Raw genomic sequence first — 23,371 nt, 5'->3', positions numbered from 1 at the left:
CTATCTAATAAAGAGTAATATGCAAATTAACCATCGCTCCGCTACACCCACAAGCCACACCCACAAGCCATGCCCACAAGCCAATCAGGAGCGAGTATGCAAATTAACCCAACCAAGATGGCTGCAGCCAGAGAGAGCAGGAGGGAGGCTTGGGTTTCCCCAGCGATGGAGAAAGCCAAGCTTTCCGCACACTCTGGCCAGCCCAGGCCTCCGCTTAAGGCTACAAAGTTTCAATTATAGAAGATAAATAAATCCCAGATACCAGGGCCTCCGCTTGGGTCACTGGGGGGCATGGCTGGATTGCAAACCACCACAGGCCCCTTGCCCAGGCCGCCCCACGCCCCAAGGGAACCCTCACCCTGATCCGGGACACCCTTCAGGGCAAACCAGCTGGCTCCCACTCATGCACCAGGCCTCTATCCTATCTAATAAAAGAGTAATATGCAGATTGACCATCACTCCAACACACAAGATGGCTGCCCCCATGTGGTCAAAGATCCTGCCCCCATGTGGACACAAGATGGTCACCACAAGATGGCCAGCAGGGAAGGGCAGTTGGGAGAAACCAGGCCTGCAAGGGAGGGCAGTTGGGGGCGATCAAGCCTGCAGGGGAAGGCAGTTAGGGGTGACCAGGCCAGCAGAGGAGGGAAGTTGGGGGCAAACAGGCTGGCAGGGGAGCAGTTAGACATCAATCAGGCTGGCAGGGGAGCAGTTAGGGGGTGATCAGGCTGGCAGGCAGAAGCGGTTAGGGGCAATAAGGAAGGCAGGCAGGCGAGCAGTTGGGAGCCAGCAGTCCTGGATTGTGAGAGGGATGTCCGACTGTCCGTTTAGGCCCGATCCCACCAGACATCCCTAGAGGGCTCCCAGATTGGAGAGGGTGCAGGCTGGGCTGAGGGACACCCCCCCGCCCCCGTACACGAATTTCGTGCACCGGGCCTCTAGTAATAGAATAAAACAGAGACATCTAAATGAACTAGTAACAGCTTCTGCAACAACCTGAATCAATCTCACAAATTTCATATTAATAAAATAAAGAAGAGGTACAAAATAACATGCATAAGTGTATTCAAAACTAATGCCTACCGCTTATTTTTAAATGGTTCAGCAAATAAAATATATATCCATATCCACCTATTCAGATACAAACAAAATGGGCAAACTGTTAACAAATATGAATCTAGGTAGGATTATACAAAGGTTCATTGCATTATTTTGCTACTTTTCTTAAGGTTTGAGATTTTTCATAATAAAAAGAAAAAACGTTCAAAAATCAGATAAAGCTAATTTACATTGTTTAGGAGTAGTTTCTTCATCTGTGTGATAGATGTATGAATTTTCTTTGTAAGTATTTACTAAACTATACATATATATTTTATGCAGTTTTCTGTGTGTATATTTTATAAAAGAAAAAATGTTAAAAATGTGATGATAAAAATATATTTTAAAAAACTGCTACATACTTGTTAAACATTATTATTTAAAAAATTAACTTTTTGCATTATAAAGCAACCAAACATTAAGTAAGGAGGCTTTTGTTTATGGATAATTTACTTGAGATAAATTTATCAAAAGGTACATACCTGAGGACCAATTTTTGAGGCTAGCAATAATGTCATCTAATTTTTTCTATGAGATAGTTCTTACAAAACCATCAATTCTGAATCTTATTACTTTGATATTCTTCTACATAATTCCCATGAACTGCATTATGATACCTCAATGCTCACTTGGCAGATCTTTTAGCATATGCTACTTGGAAATTTATTGTAAGAAAACTCTGCATAAGTTTTATAATTGTTCAAATATTATACACAATTTATATTGTCCATGTATAAATGTTATCATTTTCTATAGGTCATTCTAAATTCTTTATTAGGATTTCACAGTATTTTTCTGTAAAACCCTCAAAGTCTAAAATTGTTCAGAATTTCATGTTTTTACACTGATTTTTAATATATTAATCTATTTGATTGTCATCTTCTTCTGAGTCATCTAAATCAATATTAAAATCTAAATCATCACTTTCTTCTTTATTTCTTCTGCAGCTTCTTCTACAATTGGAATGCGGATTATTTTCAATGTTTTCTGTCTTTTCTGGTTCTTTATTAAACCTAAAGATGGAAGGAAAAACCTCTTTATTTCCCAGGCTTTCACTATTTACTTGTGTAGATTGAAAATAACTTTACACTACATTTCCTGATTAACAGAAGCCTAATGAAATAAGTAAAGAGAAAAAAATCCTTGAAGACTAAGTTAAAAATCCAATGAATTATATTATTATAATTCTTTAATGTATTTTCAATATATAAATATTGACTGTTGTCAAAAAAAGTAGGCTCAAAAAAATTAATGCATGATGTCCAGTAAAGAAAAGCAGTTACATAATAAGGAACTTTTTAATTATGAGTAATGAATATGAACATCACAGATAAATATTTTAATTTCCTAAAAATATAAAGTTTCACCTATAAAGTTTCACTTCAATCTGTAATGATAAATTAAGACTTTTTTCTATTAGGCAGAAAAGTCTACATTAGTGTGATACACTGAAACTTACCAAGATCCTCAGAGCTAATGAACATTTCCTTAAATAAAATTCGCTTACCAATTACTAAAACAGTAAAACCCAAACATGAAAGAAATACTCACGGAGTAACAATGTCTTCTTTCTTTCCACATTTTGCGCAAACTTCAAGTTCACAGGCACATGGTCTACACATTATGTGATAAGAATCTTTCACTGTCTTTTGTAAACATTTAACACTAAAAGTAGAAAATGAAATCAAACATTAATTTTCACTAATTACCTAAGATACGATATTTGATAAAATGAGGAAGTAAAGCTAAATGTCTAGATAAAAAGCCCAAAAATCAAAACTCCTAAATTCCAATCTCAGAAAAAGGAGGCATATATAAAACTTTAGACGATAATAAAAAAAAACAATTCCAATCTCAGGTATTTATTTTATATAGCTTTACATTAAATAAAGCATTTCTAGATAACAGGTTACAGATGTACTTAAGATTTTTCTGCTTTCATAATGCCTTAAAAAATGTCATCTGCAAACAGTGACAGTTTTACTTTTCCCTTTCCAAATTGGATGCCCTTTATTTCTTTTTCTTGCCTAATTACTCTGGCCAGGACTTACAATACTACGTTGAATAAAAGTGGTAAGAGTGGGCATTCTGTCTTGTTCTGCTCTTACAGGAAAAGCTTTCAGCTTTCTATTGATGAATATGATGTCAGATTTTTATCTTTCATTCTGTTAATGTGGTGTATCACATTGACTGATTTGTAGATGATAAACTACTAGTATCCTTGCATTCCTGGAACAAATCCCACTTGGTTATGGTATATGATCCTTTTAATGTACTGTTGAATTTGATTTGCTAATATTCTGTTGAGGATTTTTGCTTATATATTAGTCAGGAATATTGGCCTGTAATTTTCTTATGATATCCTTGTCTAGTTTTAATATCAGTGATGCAGGCCTTACAAAATGGGTTTGGAAGTGTTCCCTCCTCTTCTATTTTTTGGAAGAGTTAAGAAGAGTTGGTATTAATTTTCTTAGAATATTTGGTAGAAATCAGCAATGAAGCTGTCTGATCTTGCACTTTGGTTTGTTGGGAATTTTTGATTATTGATTCAATCTCTTTACTGGTAATCTATTCAGATTTTCTCTTCCTTAATGATTCAGTCTTGGCAGATTGTATGTCTAGAAATTTATCTGTTTTTTCTAGGTTGTCAAATTTATTGGTATACAATTGTTCATAGTAGTCTGTTGTGAATCTTTGTATTTTTGTGGTATCAGTTATAACATCTCTTTCATTCTGGATTTTATTTATTTGAGTCCTCTCTTTCTAGCGAAAGATTTGTCAATTTTGTTTATGTTTTTAACTAATCAACTCATTAATATTTCCTATTGTCTTTTCAGTTTCTGTTTCATTTATTTCAGCTCTGATCTATGTTAATTCCTTCTTTCTAATTGCTTTGTACTTTTTTCTTCTTTCTCTAGGTCCTTGAGGTGTAAAGTTAGGTTGTTTGTTTATTGTTGTAAGCAGTTATTGCTGTGAACTTCTCTCTTAGAACAGTTACTGTTGCATCCCAATGTTTTGGTATGTTCTATTTGCATTTTCACTTATCTCAGGATATTTTTTAAAAATTTCTCTCGGATTTCTTCTTTGACCCATTGATTGTTTAACAGCATGTTGCTTATTCTCCACAAATTAGCAAATTTTATGGTTTTCTTCTTGTAAATTGATTTCTAGTTTCATACTATTGTGGTTGCAAAAGATGCTTGATATAATTTTAATCTTCTTAAATTTTTACCACTTGTTTTGAGGATTAACAGATGATTTATCCTCAACAATATTTGGTGTGCACTTGAGAATAATGTATATTCCATCACTTTAGGATAGAATGTTCTGCATATCTATAATAATAAAAGCATAATATGCTAATTAGACCGGACAGCCAAACGACCTTCCCGATGAAGCTGGGGCTGCGAGGGCTGAGGCAAGCTGCCATGGCTGCGAGGGCTGAGCCCCTTGCATGAATTTCGTGCATCGGGCCTCTAGTATCTGTATAATATTGTTAAAATGCCCATACTACTTAAAGCAATATACAGATTCAATGCAATCCCTATCAAAATCTTGATGACATTTTTCACGGAAATAAAACAAATAATTCTGAAATTTATATGCACAAAAGACCCCAAATAGCCAAAGCAATATTGAGAAAAATGAACAAAGTTGGAGGCATCATGCTCTCTGATTTCAAACTATATTACAAAGCTATAATGGTCAAAACGGTATGATATTGGCATAAAGAGACACACAGATCAAAGAGAACAGAGAGCCCAGAAATAAACTCACTCATATATAGTCAATAAATTTGCAATAAAGAAGTAAAAAATATATTAACAGACTCTTCAATAATTGCTGAGAAAACTGGACAGTCTCATACAAAGGAAAAGAAAATGGATCACAATTATACATCATACCCCAAAACTAACTAAAAATGGATTAAAGACTTAAATGTAAGACCTGAAACCATAAAACTTCTAAAAGAAAACATAGGTTGTAAGCAATGATTATTTAAATTTGACACCAAAATTAAAGGGAACAAAAAACAAACAAAAATAAGCAAGTGGGACTAAATCAAACTAAAAAGCTATGTACAACAAAGGAAACCATCAAAAAAATAAAAAGGCAACCTACTGAATAGGGAAAATATAAGTAAAACATATATCTGTAAGTGGAGAATATCCAAAATACATAAAGGACTCATACAAATCAATAGCAAAAACAAACAATCTGATTAAAAATTGGGCAGAGAATCTGAATAGACATTTTTCCCAAAACAATAAACAGATGGTCAACATGTATATGAAAAGATGTTCAGCATTACTAATTCTCAGGAAAATGAAAATCAAAACCACAATGAGATTATTCCTTCAAAAAGCTTTATCAAAAAGAATAGAAATAACAAGTGTTGGTGAAGACATAAAGAAAAGAGAACCCTTGTGCACTGTTGGTGAAAATGTAAATTGGTATAGCTTGTGCTATGGAAAAAGTATGGAGGTTCATAAAAAAAATTAAAAAATAGAACTACCACATGATTCAGCAATCTATTTCTGGCTATTTATCTGAAGAAAATGAAATCACTAACTCAAAAAGATATATACACACCCATGTTCATGGCACCATTATGAATAAAAGACAAGAAATGGTTTAACATCAACCTATGAACCAGGAGGTCATAGTTCGATTTCCTGACAGAGCACATGCCTGGGTCGCAGGCTCAATCCCCAGTAGGAAGCCAATCAATGATCCTCTCTCATCACTGATGTCTCTTTGTCTCTCTCTGTCTCTCTCATTTTCTGAAATCAGTAAAAATCTATTTTTAAAGTCCACTTTAACATGAATATATAGTTAAAAAGAAAGCATAGTACCATGACAATGAAGGGATAAATTTTCCAAAAACACAAAATATTCCTGAATGTTTATGTACCCAACAACAGGCTGTTAAAATAAATGAGGGAAAACTATGAAATAAAAAGAGAAATAGACAAGTTCATAACTACAACTAGGGACTTCATCACCTCTCTCTGTAACTAACTGGATGAATAGACAAAAAAAAAAAAAAATCAGTAAAGATATAGAACACCTGGTTGACAGAAGACTATGAACCAAATTGACATTTATAGAACCCTCCACCCAACAAGAGCAATATGTTCTTTTCAAGTACACATGAAACATTCTCCAAGATAGATCATATCTGAGCCATAAAACCAACCTCAATAAATTAAAAAAACAAAACAAAAAAAACCCCACACCTGTAAATTTATACGAAATATGTTCTCTTACCAAAGTGAAATTGACTGGAAATCAGTAACAGAAAAATATATGGAAAATGCCCAAATATCTATAAATTAGAACACTTCTAAAGAATCTTCAGGTCAAAGAGGAAGTCACAGAAAAATTAGAAAATATTTTGACTGAATGACAATGAAAACACATAATCAAAATTTGTAGAAAGAAGCTAAAAAAGTTCTTGGGAAATATATATAATTACATGTTTATATTAAACAAGAAAAACGATCTAAACTTCCACGTTAAGAAAATAGAAAAAGACAAATAAATTAAACTAAAAGCAAACAAAAGGAAGAAATATTGATATAAACAGAAAATAATGAAATTGAAAACAGAGAAAATTAATAACACCAAAACCAGGCTCAATGAAAAGATTAATATAATTCACAAACACATAACCAGACTGATCAGGACAAAAAAAGAAAAGAAACAAATTACCCATATCAAGAAGTGAAGAAGGGACAGCATTACAGATCCAACAGATATTGAAAGAATAATAATAAAATTTTACAGACAACTCTATGCCCATAAATCAAACATCATTGAAATGCACAAATTTGGGAAAGAAACATTATCAAAACTTGCTTAAGAAGAAATACTTAATCTAAAAATTCCTCTATCCATTAAAGAAAAATTTAATCATAGTTAAAAACTCTCCAACAAGTAAAACTCCAGGCCCAAATGGCCTCACTGATGAATTCTACCAAACATCTACACTAATAAAAGAAAAACCTGCAAATTGACCGTCCCGCTATGCCCACCAGCCAATCAGGAGCGAATATGCAAATTAACCCAACAAAGATGGCGGAGGCCACGGAGCTGGAGCAAGCAGGAGGCTTGGGTTGCTCGCTCCAGCTTCCTGCCCACCCTGGTCTCCCCTCAAGGAGGGGCTGGAGAAAAAGAAAAAAAAGGAGGGGCTGGGAGCTTGGGTCACTGGGGGGCGTGGCCAGCCTGAAAATGGCCCTTAGCCCCTTATCCAGGCTGGCCAGACACCCGAGCATGGACCCCCACCCTGAAGGGGGTGTGGCCAGCCTGAAAACAGCCCTCAGCCCCTCACCCAGGCTGGCCAGAAACCCCAGTGGGGACCCCCACCCTGAAGGGGGTTTGGCCAGCCTGAAAACAGCCCTCAGCCCCTCACCCAGGCTGGCCAGGCACCCCAGTGGGGACCCCCACCCTGAAGGGGGTTTAGCCAGCCTGAAAACAGCCATCAGCCTCTCACCCAGGCTGGCCATGCCCCCATGGGGTGAGGGTCCCTGCTGGGGGGGCATGGCCAGCCTGCAAACAGCCATCAGCCCCTCATCCAGGCTGGCCAGGCACCCCAGCTGGAACCCCCACCCTGAAGGGGGTGTGGCCAGCTTGAAAACAGCCCTCAGCCCCTCACCCAGGCTGGCCATGCCCCCCCCCCAGTGGGGACCCTCACCCCATGGGGGCGTGGCCAGCCTGCAAAACACCACAGGCCCCTCGCCCAGGCCGCCCCACACCCCAAGGGAAAGCCCACCCTGATCCGGGACACCCTTCAGGGCAAACCAGCCAGCCCCCACCCGTGCACCAGGCCTCTATCTATACTAATGAAAGGGTAATATGCTAATTAGACTGAGAGACCTTCCAGGAGACCTTCTGGACATTCTTCTGGACAAAGCCATGGTAGCGGGGCCGAGGTATAGGCGGTTAGAGGCCAAGAGGGGAGGGCATTTGTGGGTGATCAGGCCAGGATGGGATGGCAGTTGTGGGTGATCAGGCCAGTGGGGGGTGGCCATTGGGGGTGATCAGGCCGGCGGGGGGGGGGGGGGGGGCGGGCAGTTGAGGTGTGTAGACCAGCAGGGGGGCCAGTTGGGGGCAAGCAGGCTATCAGTGAGGGTCAGTTGTGGGTGATCAGGACAGCGGGTGGGGGGGGCAGTTTGGAGTGAGCAGACCAGCAGGGGGGCATTTGGGGGAGAGGAGGCCGGCAGGGGGGGCAGTTGGGGGCGAGCACACTGGCACAGGGGACAGTTGGGGGTGATCAGGCTGGTGGAGGGGGGGGGCGCATTTGGGGGCAAGCAGGCCGGCAGGCAGAGTGGTTAGGGGCAATCAGGCAGGTGAGCAGTTAGGAGCCAGCAGTCCCGGATTGCGAGAGGGATGTCCAACTGCTGGTTTAGGCCCATTCTCTGTAAACTGGCAATAGGACATCCTTCGAGGGGTCCCAGATTGGATAGGGTGCAGGCCGGGCTGAGGGACACCCCCCCCCCCCCTCCCTGTGCACAAATTTCATGCACCGGGCCACTAGTTTAAGAAATAATACTGATTTTATACAAAAACCTTCCAAAAAACAAAATAGGAAGAAACAGTTCCCAACCTATTTGATGAGGCCCTAATAGCAAAACAAAGCAAACATAAAATTACAGATTAGTAATTCTAATAAACATAGATATAAAGATCTATGACAAAATGTTAGTAAATCAAATCTAGCAAAATATAAAAAGGATACATATAATGACTAAGTGGGGTTTACCCAAGGGCATGCAAGACTAATTCAATATTAATATCAATAAATGTAATTTACCAAATCAGTGTTCTAAGGAAGACAAACCATATGATAATCTCAATAGATGCAGAAAAAGCATTTGATAAAATTTAATAACCATTCAGAATAAAAAGCCTCAGTACACTAAGAATTGGAGGAAAATTCTTCAACCTCATAAAGAGCATCTACAAAGAATCTACAACCAATATCATACTTAATGATAAAAGACTGAATACCTTCCCCATAAAATCAGGAGCAAGGCAAAAGTATCTGCCCTCATCACTCCCAGATAGCACAAGATCAAATGAAATAAAAGCCATACAGATTGGAAAGCAAGAAATAAAACTGTGTTCATATAGAAAATCCCAAAGAATCTATTTTTAAAAGGATTAGAAATAAAATGTGAGTTTATTAAAGTCACAATATATAGAGTCAGTAAACAAAAATAAATTGCATTTCTACATTGTAGCAATGACCAGTGATTTTCTGTAAAAATTGACAAGCTGATTCTAAGTTATTTTTTTAAAAAAAAGCTAAGAAACTATAATAGTCAAAACCACTTTCAAAAAGCAAAAAAGGTTGGAAGATTCTCCTGACTGGATTTCAAGACTTATCATAAAGCCCCAGTAATCAAGATAGTGTGGTTGGTGACAGACACACAGATCAATGAGATAGAATGGGATCCAAAAATAAACCCATACATACGTCAACTAATTTCCAACATAGGACAACGGGAATTCAAGGAAGAAAGGGTAGCTTTTTCAACAAATGATGCTGAAATAATTGAAGAGCCATAAAATCAACAAGAAATGAGTTATAACTCATTTCCTGTTATATTGGGACCCTAGCCAAATATAAAAGCAGAAACTATTTGCAAAACACATATCTGATAAAATATGTTATACTCAGGATATAAAAAAACTTTCAAAACTCAGTAATAAGTAAACAAAACAACTCAATAAAAAATTAGCTAATGAACAGAAAGAACTACCCCAAAGAAGAAATAGGGATGCCAAATGAGCACATGAAAAGTTGCTTAGCACCAGTGGTCATCAGAGATATGCAAATTTTAATCACAATGAGATTCAGCTTATGGCTAAAATATCTGGAACTCAAACTATTGATGGGAATGTAAATGGTATAGCCACTCTGGAAAAGTTAGACAGTTCAATATAAAAACAACCTTACCATACAATCCAGCAATCTCACTGCTACATATTTACCCCCCAAAATGAAAACGTATGTTCACACAAAACCTATACATAAATGTTTATGGCAGTGTAATTCATAACCACCAAAAACTAACAAAACCTAAATGTCCATCAACTGGTAGAATGGATGAACAATTGGTGGTCAAATCAGTGGAAAAATAAGTTTGGATTAGGAAAATTTTCAGTGTTGTATTGTGTTTTGTTGTTTTTTTTTTGCTTTAATTTTTTTAAAGTTTTAAAATAATTTTAAAGAAAATCTATTTTGGCTAGGTTCATCTCAGGATTTAAGAAAATTACAATGTTTTCATTTCTCTATGTTGTTTCACACCAGGGACTTCACAGGTAAACCAATCCTTAAGTATTCAAATAGCTAATTCAGGGATAAAACTATTTACTGAATTGTCAAAGTTAAAATTTACATGTAAACTAGGCGTAAAAATGGGATCTCCGGTTTTGAAATCTGAAGTCAAAAGATCACAGATTCTACATTCTCTAGCCCAACTAATCCCCAAAACAGTGCCTCAAAACACTGGCTCAATCACCTGCATAGCTTATTCAAATGCAGATTAATGTCTACACCCATTATTTACATAATCAGAATCTTGGGACAGGGTCCCAATCTGTCAGTTAAACTCTAAGACATTCTTATGCACACTGCCACTTGTAAACCCGACTGGATCAAAAAAATACTTCCTTGATGTGGGGGCTTTCCAGTGTTCCCACTGCTGGCTGAGACTGTAATGGCCAATTTGGAGAAGCGAAGGAATTCTATTGCTGAAATAGATTATTCTCTTTTCAAATTTAAATTCATTCTGAAAACCGGTTAGGTTATATTAAACTAGTACTTCTATGACTATAAATATACCTATTTATAAGGAGATACACACATATTTTATAACTGACATGTTTCCTCATGTTTGTGAAAATGTAAATTATATACATTTTTAGATGTTTACCATCTTCCCAGTTTCTGTCACAGAAGTGGGACCTTGATGTGCATTCTCTTTCAAAACTCTTAATCCATGCTTGACATCCTCACTGGAAGTAGAGTGAGAGAAGGTCTGAAAGTAATTGAGTTTCTGGATTTTTTTTTTTTTTTACCACAATAGTATATTTGCCAAGCCATAGAATCTTGATCTTAATAATTAAATGGTTTAGATATTATTTTAATGATACATGATATGAATTCCAAATTGTCATAAAACTCATGAAACATCTTTAAAATAACTGCAAATTATTTAACCACTCCTGAGAGTGTGTTTTTCATATAAAATACATAGTAAGGAGAGACTTTAAAATCACCTAGTGTAAGTTTTACCTAATTTTCCTTAAAAAATAGCTATATTTAGAAAATTTTGTGAGTACATTGCAAAGAGAACTTCAGATATTAAAATAATGATGGTTTTGCCTTCTTTTCATTTCTCCACAGCACACAATTCCTAGGAATAATCAAACAATCTTGACCATTCATATACTACAGGTAATTATTTTAATGAAAACTGTGGTCAAATAAAAACACAGGTCATTCCTATAAACCATGTTTACTAACAAAGGAGATAGTAATACCCTTTTTTAGAATGTTATTTTAAAAGTAAAAAGACATTTACCTTTTTATAATGAAAAACACACAAAAAAGTAAAAGTTAAAAAATGTTCATTACATATTTAAGGATGAAAATCAGAGACAAAATTTGAAGTTTTCAATGACCACTTGTCTCACTAATATTTTTATTTTAAAAGTTAGTTTTCATAGGCAAGTTATTAATATTAATACTTTATGGGCATATGTTATTTATATTCATATTATTTATTAAATAATTATTTTTAAATATGTCTTATTCATATCTAATATAAATATCAATATACATAAAACCCATATACATATATAAACCAAGCTCTCTGTGGTCCTCAGTCATTTTTAAGAATATAAAATAGGCCTTAACCGGTTTGGCTCAGTGGATAGAGCATCGGCCTGCGGACTGAAAGGTCCCAAGTTCGATTCCGGTCAAGGGCATGTACATTGGTTGTGGGCACATCCCCAGTAGGGGGTGTGCAGGAGGCAGCTGATTGATGCTTCTCTCTCATCGATGTTTCTAACTCTCTATCCCTCTCCCTTCCTCTCTATAAAAAAATCAATAAAATATATTTTAAAAAAAATAAAATGGTCCTGAGAACACAAGCATGAGAACCAGTGATATCTATATATACAAAAGCCTAATATGCAAAGTGTCCCCCCGGGCGGGAGTTAGACCAACTGAGCTCACTATGATGTGCGCTGACCACCAGGGTGCGGTGCGGAACAAAGGAAGGCCCTGGCCGGCATCGGCAGTCAGGGAAGGGAGGCAAGGAAGGGAGGCCCCAGCCGGCAGCCGGCAGCCACTAGGGACCCTAGCCATGCATGAATTTCGTGCACTGGGCCTCTAGTATACAATAATTACCAATGGGGAAAAGAATTATCTTATATTTCTAGTACTTACTAGAAATAAAAGGCTTACTTTACTCTGCCACAACTTTTCTGGCACTGCCTCCAGTTCTTGGTTATATTATGACACTTTAACCTTTATCATAATTAAGCTCCACTTGTATACTCTCACATATTCGATGACTAAGTGCTTTCGTAAACAGTGAGCTGTGCTACTCCACCCTTACTGTGCAAATAATAGAAACCTAACATTGACAGAATTCCACAACACATTTCCTCCAAGGGCTCTAAGTAATCTGTGCTAACAGAGAACGATTCTAAAACTATACTAAGGAATTACATCATATGCTACTTAGAAAATGTTTTTGAGAAAACAATATCCCCAAATTACAAGAACTTTGAGAAGTTATAATTCACTTTCCTGTGTCCCTAAATGAGGTGTTTGAAAATAAGTAGAAAGGTTGAACCAACTTTCCCCTTCCTTCCTTCCTTCCTTCCTTCCTTCCTTCCTTCCTTCCTTCCTTTTTTAATTGATTTGAGAGAGAAAGGAAGAGGGAGGGAGAGAGAGACACACAAAGAGAAATATCAATGTGAGAGGGAAACATTAATCAGTTGTCTCCTGTACACACCTGACTAGAGACCAAACCCATAATCTGGGCATGTGCCCTGACCGGGAATGGAACTGGCAACCTGTTGGTGCACAGGCCACTCAACCAACTGAGCCACACTGATCAGGGCTGGACCAACTTTTCTTGTTGCAGTAGTAGATTTGATTAGAATAATTCTTAAGAGTACATAATAATTCACCTCTGACCAAGAGTAGTTTAGGAAAAAAGAGAAAATCAAAATCATTACACTTTAGGTCAGGCAATTTTAAATCAAACCTTGCTGTATCAATATTAATGTCCAAAAGTAGGCTTCATACACAGGTGAGTGATTGATGACAGTAATGAAAACAACACTTTTACCTTTAATTAATATATTCAAAGCAGATAGAAAATCTTCTTTGTGACAGACAGCACTGATTAATGTTCATGGATCAACATCCTATATAATAAAAGCCTAATATGCTAAGTGTCTGGTCATCTGGTCGGCCGTTCAACCAATCAAAGCTTAATATGCTAATGATATGCTAAGACTGCTCAACTGCTCGCTATGACGTGCACTGATAATCAAGGGGCAGTCGACTGGTCGACCAGTCACTATGACATGCACTGACCACCAGGGGCAGATGCTCCGACTGGTAGGTTAGCTTGCTGCTGCAGTCTGGCCAATCAGGTCTGGCCAACCTCCCATGATCCCCCCCTCAGTCCTGATCATGCACCGGTGGGGTCCTTCGGCCTGACCTGCGCCCTCTCACAATCCAGGACCCCTCGGGGGATGTCAGAGAGCTGGTTTTGGCCCAACGGCGGAACAACTGGTCGCTATGACACTCACTGACCACCAGAGGCAGATGCTCAATGCAGGAGCTGCCCCCTGGTGGTCAGTGAACTCCCACAGGGGGAGCGCCGCTCAGCAAGAAGCCCTGGCAAGCACAGTGGTGGTGGCGGGAGCCTCTCCTGCTTCCACGGTAGCGCTAAGGATGTCCCCCGGGGAGCGGGGCTAAGCCGGCAGTCAGACATCCCCTGAGGGCTCCCAGACTGCAAGAGGGCACACGCCGGGCTAAGGGACGAATTTTGTGCACCGAGCCTCTAGTTACATAATAAGAGGAAATATAAATGAATAAATGACAATTTATGTGGAACCCCCAAAAGATATACAGGGACAGCTCGAGATTAACTGCATTGTCTATTAGAGAAAACAGGGTTCTTGATTATTTTTCCCTCCATTCTCTGGTGCCTTCCTCAAAATATTTTCTATAAACATTGTTTATAGGAAGTGCTCTTCTACTTTTAATTTATAACTTAAAAAAATTGATTTTAGAAAGAGAAAGGGGAGAGAGAGAGGAAGGGAAAGAGAGAGAGAGAAACACACAGAGAGAAACATTGATTTTTGTTGTCTCATTTGTTTATGCATTCTTTGGTTGATTCTTGTATGTGCCCTGAACCCATAACCTTGGTGTATCTTGAGGTCATTCTAATCAACTCAGTTGCCCAGCCAGGGCCTAATTTATAACTTTTCTAAATCTATCTCTCCTGTTTTCACTTCATCATTAGTCTGAAATCTTACCTTGTGCCCTAAAAACAAGTAATTAATGCCAATTGATGGACAAAAACTGTAGTGCCAAAGAATTAGTGCAAGGTACTGCCATAAATATGACCTCAAGCTGGTGAATATATCTGGTGCTCTCTGTGTATTAATTTGCTTTCTTTGATAAATGAGTGCAGTGGTCCTCTTTATTAAGCAGAATTTTAGGAGTACAGCTTCTTTCCTTTAAAAATAGGGGTTAAAGAATGCTGGCAAGGGTGTGGAGAAATTGGAATCCTTGTGCACTGTGGGTGGGATTGTAAAATGGTGCAATCACTATGTAAAAAGTATGGAGAGTCCTCAAAAACTTAAAAATAGAACTACTGTATGATTCAGCAGGAGTCTTAAAGAGATATTTACACAATGTTCATAGCAATATTCACAAGAGGCAACAGACGAATGATAAATTGAAAACAGAGAGATAGATTTAGTAAAAAAGTTATAATTTACACCCTGTCTAGGCAGCTGAGTTGGTTAGAGTGTCCTCCCAAAACACAATTGTGAAAGCAACACAAATGTCCATCAGGGGATGAATAAACAAACTGTGCTGTACACACGCACACACACACACACATACACAGAAATATTATTCATCCTTAAAAAGTAAGGGAATTCTATCACATGCTACAACCCAGAAGAGCCTTTAAGACATTATGCTTAGTGAAATACACTGGTCACAGAAGGACAAATACTGCATAAATGTCATTTATATGAGGTCTTTAAAGTAGTTAAATTCATAGCAATACAAAGTAGAATGGTGGTTACCAGGAGATGAAAGGAGTGGACCAGAGAGTTGTTCTTTAATGTGAATAGATTCAAACTTGCAAGATGAAAAAGTCCTGGAGATGTGTTGCACAGCAACGTTAATATTCTTAACATTACTGAACTATCTACACTTAAAAATGCTTAAGATGGTAAATTTTATGTTGTATGTTTTGTACTACCACCAGAAAAGTAGATAAATAGTTAACTTTAAAAAGAACAGGGCTGATCTGAAAAAGATTATCTTGAAGGTCAGAGTTTGGCTAATTTGATTGAAAAACTTTTGTAGTAAAGAGGGAGCCAGCATATTGTTAGAGAGGTAAATCACGGAGTGGCATGACTTGTTAGCAACATCTCATCCCCCTCTATCTCATTTTCTCCCCAATAGAATTATTGTTTTGTTTTCCCAAGCTCAACTATCCCATACACTATAGTAGACATATAAAAGCAGGACTTCTCTGGGAACAAAGCTCCCCTCCTGCTGCTAGAAACCCAACTCTTCCCCATAGGAGGCCTTAACACATTTATGTGCAACCAGCCTTTTAAAAACATTCATTTACTCAAACTCCAGACCAATGGAGGTATCCTATCTAATAAAAGAGTAATATGTAAATTGACCGTACCTCTGCTACACCCCAGCCATGCCCACCAGCCAATCAGGAGTGAGTATGCAAATTAACCCAACCAAGATGGCTGCAGCCACGGAGCTGCAGCAAGCAGGAGGCTTGGGTTGCCCCAGCAATGGAGGAAGCCAAGCTTTCCACCTGCCCTGGCCTGCCCTGGCCTCCGCTTAAGGCTACAAAGTTTCAATTATAGAAGATAAATAAATCCCAGATATCAGGGCTTCTTCTGCTTGGGTCGCCGGGGGGCGTGGCCAGCCTGCAAACCACCACAGGCCCCTCGCCCAGGCTGAGCCACACCCCAAGGGAACCCCCGCCCTGATTCGGGACACCCTTCAGGGAAAACGAGTTAGCCCCCATCCATGCACCAGGCCTCTATCTTATCTAATCCTATCTAATAAAAGGATAATATGCAAATTGACCATCACTCCAACACACAAGATGGCTGCCCACATGTGGACACACGATGGCCACCACAAGATGGCCAGCAGGGGAGGGCAGTTGGGAGGGATCAGGTCTGCAAGGGAGGGCAGTTGTGGGCGATCAGGCCAGCAGGAGAGGGGAGTTGGGAGGGACCAGGCCTGCAAGGGAGGGCAGTTGGGGGCGATCAAGCCTGCAGGGGAGGGCAGTTAGGGGTGACCAGGCTGGCAGAGGAGGGAAGTTGGGGGAGACTGGGCCTGCAGGGAAGGGCAGTTGGGGGGGACCCAGGCCTGCAGGGGAGAGCAGTTGGGGGGGACCAGGCCTGCAGGGGAGGGCAGTTAGGGGTGACCAGGCCAGCAGGGGAGGGCACTTAGGGGTGAACAGGCCTGCAGGGGAGGGTAGTTAGGGGCAAACAGGCTGGAAGAGGAGCAGTTAGGCATCAATCAGGCTGGCAGGGGAGTGGTTAGGGGTGATCAGGCTGGCAGGCAGAAGCGGTTAGGGGCAATCAGGAAGGCAGGCAGGCGAGCAGTTGGGAGCCAGCAGTCCTGGATTGTGAGAGGACATCCCTCGAGGGGTGCCAGACTGGAGAGGGTGCAGGCTGGGCTGAGGGACACCCCCCATGCATGAATTTCGTGGACTGGGCCTCTAGTCTATAATAATAAAAGCGTAATATGCAAATCAACCAAACAGCCGAACAGCAGAACAACTGTCTGGATGACTATGCTATGACACGCACTGGCGCCAGGCCAGCCAAGGCAGGTGCGATGCAATTGGTCGGGGGTAGGAGGGGCCCTGCCATTGCTCCAGGATCACCCTGCAGAGGGAGGCCCAGGCCACTGGCCAGCGGGGCGATCAATTGGGAGTAGGGAGGGGTGGACTCCACAATTGCCCTGCAGAGGGAGTCCCAGGCTACTCAGCTGGCGGCACTGCAGTGGGGCCTCCCTCTGCAGGGCAATCGATCAAGGGGCTCCTGGACTGTGAGAGGGCACAGGCCAGGTTGAGGTACCCGCCAACCCCTGAATGCACGAATTTGTACATGAACTCATGCACCAGGCCTCTAGTTTGAGTATAACTGAGATAGAAGATTATTTATTTATTTAATGCAATGAAGTATGAAGAGATAAGGGCTGCCTTGGGCAGTCAATGGGAATAAAAACTAAAAGGCAATACATTTAAAAACTATTAGTTAGAAAGGGCTAAACACCTGGATGTGAAGACCAGGTCCTCAGGAGGAGTGCCTTTGTTTGATGAAAAGATTTAATGAAAAGCAGTGTGTTAGGCATAAAGCACCTACATGTTGTGAAAATGGTGGGCTAGACATCCCTAAAGCAATGTTGGTTCCAAGGCATGTTCTTTCCTTCTTCACCTGAATTACTTTTAGGATGAAATCTACTTTCAACCACATTCTTCTTGTGGCATTTAAGCTCCCTTCTCCCCATTCAGGACAGTTCTGTTTTAGCCTGCTGTATTTAATGAACTCCCTGGCAAGCTTTTGTTTTATTCAAGAATTCTATAGCTGCAAAGTCTGAAAAATACTAACCTAAGATATTGAAGGGACCAAAGTTTTGCCACCCTGAAGCTGCCTTTTTGGCATATTGATTTTAAATTGTTTATTAAGAAACAAAAGACTCAGAAAGAACCTTTGGCCCTCCCCCCTTTCCTGCCCAAGAGATGCAGACAGAAACCTGCTTTGGGAAGGGAACCTTGGCTTAATCACCTTAAAAATCTTCACCCTAGCATTTGTCAGGAAGACTCCAGCTTGATAGCAAGAATATTCCTGCCATTCATGTTCTGTTCTCCTTCAACAACCTGTAAATTGCCCATTCTCACTCCTGAAATCTAAGACTCCATTCCCCCCTCCCAACCACCTCGCCTTTTCTCCTTTGTCCCAAAACATTTTATATACCCATTGTTGCCTCACTGTCTTTGGAATTTTCATGACAATGTGAATTCCCCATGAACATGTATTAAAACCTTGATTTTCTCCTGTTAATCTGTACCTGTTAATTTTATTAGTCCAGCCTAGAAAAACTTAGAAGTTGAAGAGTATTAATATTCTTTTAGCCCCCACAGTATACTAGCATATGACGCTTCAGTGGCTTGACCCTGTGAGTATCCATTGATTTTGTACATAGCAGTTTCTCAATCAAGACACTATTGACATGTTGGGTTGGATAGGTCTTTGTTGTGGGGGCTGTCCTGTGTGGTGCAGGATGTTTGGTAGCATCCCTGGCCTCTACCCACTATATGCCAGTAGCATCCCTCCCAGATCCTATAGTCATGACAATAAAAAATTTCTCCAGACATTCCCAAATGTTCTTGGGGTCAAAATCCGCTTTCCTGTTGAGAACTACTGATACAGAGGACTTACGGGTCCAAGTCTAAACTCAGAATGAGAAGGCTAAAAAGGGCTAATTCCAATGTAACCCTGATTATTTGGAGGCTAGTGATCTGAACCCATGCCAGCAGGCTCAGTGTAACCTATAATTAAGTCACTGCCTCCTTCCCAGATACTGGTCTTGCAGAACCGGTTACAGAGGCCATGGGGCTGTGGATAGTGCACTGCCCCAGAGGGAGGGTTATTAACGCTGGCGCCAGGCCAGACCATCAGATATGGCCTGGAGATTCCCAACACCTGGGGGCTTTCTTGCAAGGCCCAGGAAAAGGACCAGAAGCATAATCCATATTTGCGGGACAAAGACCACAGGGAGGGAGATATAAAGGAAAGCCCTATGCGTGTTCCTTCACTCAGATTTGGAAGGCTGTTCCCTGAGTCTGCCAGTGTATTAAACAGTGTCCCTCCATTTCTTTGGAGCATCCTTGGTTTTCTTTGGTCTTCTGTAACAAGACCCCAATCTGTTTTGGGCCTGCTGCTGTGTTATTCCAGCTTCTCCTTTCTTTTCCACTACTATGGCCATGTTAAACATTAGCTAGCACTGCATTTTTCTTTTATGGGTAGGAAGAGAAAAGAAGCAGCTAGAGATTCTAACACGAGTTTGGGTATTTGCCTACCATACTTGTAAATTAAGAGGAGAAAAGGATTGCTTAGTTACCTGAAATACAAGGCAGAAGAAGTCTGTAGGTACCAGTTTAGGCATTTCAGTATCTGAATGAAAAATTTGTTTCTCTAAATACATGTTTGTTTTTTTAAAGGTAGGATTTAATAAGTATAAATCCTAACAAAAGAAAAATTTAATTTGTAAGTGATTATGCTTGATCAAAGCTTCAGTGGGGGTCTAAAATACATATAAATACTTTTCCTCCCACTTTCTAAATTCTTCTGGTTTGGCTAATAACCAAATTAAAAAGACAGAGATTAACAGGAGTAAATAAAGTTTAATACATGCACATGAGGAATTCACATAGAAATGATAAATCCATAAAAATTCCAAAGACAGTGAGGCAACATTGAGTATGTAAGACATTTCTGGACAAGGAGAAAAGGGGGGATAATAGATTTCAAAAGTGAGAATGGGCAATTTACAGGTAGTTGAGGATGACAAAAAACATACCGGGCAGGAAAATCCGTGCGAGGTGACTCAGACACAATGGGGCACAGTGGGTATCTAGCTAACAGGCACCTGCCTGAAGTTCTCTTGTTTACCCTACTTAATTCAAATTGGGCTAAGGCAGTGGTTGGCAAACTCATTAGTCAACAGAGAGGCAAACCACAGCTCGCGAGCTGCATGTGGCTCTTGAGCCGCATTTTGCCAACCCCTGGTAAGGGGAATATCATAAGATCTCCTTCCAGAAGCTGGGTTCTTTGTCTGAAACTCGTGGGCAGGGAAGGGGGGAGGGTCAAAGGTTCTTTCTGGGTCTTTTGTTTCTTAATAAACAGCTTAAAAATCAACATCCCAAAAAGCAGCTTCAGGTTGGCAGAAATTTTTACCCCTTCACATGCCATCAAGCATCTTTCATCATTGCATTTAAATCCCTTACAATGTTGGTCAAGTCTTAATATGCAGAGAAAGCAAGGTAGATATAGATGAGTTATCCTTTCTACAAGACTCTCAATGCTAGATTAGAGTTTGAAAGCTGGGCTTTCTAAAATGCCTCATGTGTCACATATTCAGTGTAATCTGAAATTCATAATGTTCTAGGCCAGACAGGTGCCCTCTTAAGTAACATGTTTGGAGCATGTTTGGATTAGTAGTTTCTTAGTCTCTCATTAGCCATCATTTGTTTCGCAATACCTAAGGCTTCTTTATTTCTAGAGATCTTCCTTTAGGCCTTAATGTCATGTTATCTGTATTTTGGTATTTATACAATATATTTTATTTCCCTCATTTTACACTCATCACCAGCTATTCTATGGCTAACCTCATCTGCCTCAGGGTGAAGCAGCTCCTGAGGTCCTCATCTCCTGGACCTAACCGAGGTCTCTCAAAGGGCTCTGGGTTACACTATACTGCCCAAGCAGTGGCAACATCACCATGAACTTCCCTGACTCCAAGTTATAAATTCACAAGATGTCTGACATAATTTTTCAATAAAAATAAACAGCAAAGGTGATATCATGTTTATTTTTAGACTAACCTTCCAAATTTTAAGTAAAACTCCTCCCATGAAGGAAGAGAGAATACATTTATTTTTTTTTATTTTTTTTTTAGTTTTAAATTTTTATTTTATTTTTATGTTACTCTACTATTCACCAACTAAATGATCTTAGATGAATCACTTACAATTACCTTACTTTCTTTTTTTTTCTCATTCTTTTTTTAAATTTTTTCTTATTTTTTTATTGTTTAAAGTATTACACATAGTAATGCATATATCTCCTTTTTTTTCCCCCATTGACCTTCCCCCAGCCTCCCCTACCCCCTGTCGCATGCCCTCATTCCATCCCCCCAGTGTCTTGTGTCCATTGGTTGTGCTTATATGCATGCATACAAGTCCTTTGGTTGATCTCTTTCCCGGAAAGAGAATACATTTAAAGAAGTTGCCATTACTACTTAAAAACTAAAAGGAAAATAAAGCAACAATGCATTAACTGTGTTCTAAATAGCTACTACATAGACTACCAAACTAAAACTCAGAATGTAAAAACACAATCACATACATTAATGCTAACTTTTATATTTCAAATGATCACTTTTCTCTTTTGGGCAGAAATTACCCTCCAATGTGGCCCTTATTCAGCTGAGCTAAAGGATATAAGGGAACAACACTAGGATGCACATAAGGCTGATAAAACAAAATCCAAGAATTAAAGAAAAAGGCTGAGGGACAGAGGAATGAGAAACAAAGTCCAGTATTTTTTCATTTAAACCCAAATATTCAAAGGAATGAAATTTTAAGTTATCAATTTAGCAGTTTATGATACTCCAGCTCAGCTATTTCAGTAATATTCATGGGTTGTATTAAAAAGTCAGAGCTGTTTTAAGGCCCCCTTGGTAAAGATGATCCATAGTAAATACTGATACCTCATCAGTGAGAGATAGACGTGTAAAACAAATATTCTCTTCTCTGCCCTAACCCACCTTTTATCCACAAGAATCTATAAAAATGGTGCATTATTACTTATGGAAGAATGGGTCAGGGAATGATCAATCCAGTTTTTCAACCTATTTTCCTTCACAAAGCAGGATTCAGCATATAAGATAAAATTCTACATGGGAGAATGGAATTTTTTTCTATTTACCTTAATATTTATTTGAATACAATTTTGAAAATTGGGGAATAAAATAATAAACTATATGATACTGGCAAGGTAATTAATAAACTTAACTCACCATTTTTTAGGCTTTGACAATGGTTTATATTTGCTGTATTTTACACGCCATTCAAGAACTTCTTTACAGCGCTGACATACTCCATCATGAAGTTTTGTATTAATTTTCTAAAAAAAAAAAAGAGAAAAGCAAATTGAGAATTTCATCTGTGAGCTAGCATTGCAAATCCCATGAAAAAGGCACACAAGAAAGTTAAGGTTTTTAAAAACAGCAACCTAACTATAACCTGTGTTAATGCCTTATATGTATTTTTATGTACATTCCTCAATTTGCTTCTTTACAAAAGCAAAGATTCTTAACTGGTGCTCCTCAGAATCAGCTAAGAAACTTTTTAACCTGCAGGAGTATTTTGAGAAAGTCCTCACCATTGATTCTGATGTGTACAAATGTTAAAACTCAAACTGTACAGTTAAGGTACGTGCATTTTACTGTATGTAAGTTACACCTCAATAAAAATGTAATAATAAAGAAAACCTAATTCATATTTTAAGACTCTTTTGACAATTCACACTTTACCACTGAAAAATGAGAAATTAGATTTAGAAATGAGATAGTCCTAAACTGTCAGTCTATAGCGGAGACTATGAAACTTGAGAAAGGAGTGCCAGGGAGAAGCAGTTGCAAGCAAGAAGACATTTAATTACTCAATTGAATCCTTTTGTATTCTCAAGTAAAGAAAAATGTTTTAGGAGAAACCAAGATGGCGGCATAGGTAAGCACCTAAACTGCTGCCTTGCACAACAATTTCAAAACTACAGCTAAAAGACAGAACGGACATCATCCAAAACCACAGGAAAGTTGGCTGAGTGGAAATTCTACAACTAGAAGGAAAGAGGGGCACATGGAGACTCAGAGGAGCTGCAAAAGGCTGAGGTGCGGATACACGTGCGCGGAGAAGACGGGTGGCTGAGTGCCTGGCTAGCTTTCTCTAGCAGGAGAGAGACGAAGCAGCCGACTGCACTGAACCCCAGTTCCGACTGCACTGAACCCCAGTTCCGGGTGAGACCCTGGGGTCCCAGACTCATACAAGGGGAGTCTGGACTGTCGGGAAAAGAGAGGAGCGCACGGAAACTCAGGGGAGCCGCACAAGGCAGAGGTCTGGAGGTGCGCGCCGAGTGTGTGCAGTGAGGACTGACTGCTGAG

General features: G+C 39.4%; 1 protein-coding gene across 1 annotated transcript in view; it reads right to left on the bottom strand.

Annotated features, from left to right (window-relative positions):
* Positions 1 to 1,001: 1,001 nt before the first annotated feature.
* LOC308247915 (uncharacterized protein C9orf85 homolog) overlaps positions 1,002 to 23,371 on the bottom strand; it is a 64,818-nt gene continuing 42,448 nt past the window's right edge. Inside the window, exons 2-4 of the mRNA XM_080667749.1 lie at positions 22,229 to 22,335; positions 2,650 to 2,763; positions 1,002 to 2,111 (exon numbers count right to left, since the gene is read on the bottom strand). Of these exons, the coding sequence (XP_080523875.1) occupies positions 1,958 to 2,111; positions 2,650 to 2,763; positions 22,229 to 22,335 (375 nt within the window). The 3' untranslated portion in view covers positions 1,002 to 1,957. The remainder of the gene's footprint in view (positions 2,112 to 2,649; positions 2,764 to 22,228; positions 22,336 to 23,371) is intronic.

Source organism: Plecotus auritus (genome assembly GCF_963455305.1).
Source record: "Plecotus auritus genome assembly, chromosome: 5".
Classification (NCBI taxonomy): Eukaryota; Metazoa; Chordata; class Mammalia; order Chiroptera; family Vespertilionidae; genus Plecotus; species Plecotus auritus.
The sequence above is the reverse complement of the archived record's forward strand: the minus strand, read 5'-3'. Positions and strand labels throughout refer to the sequence as shown.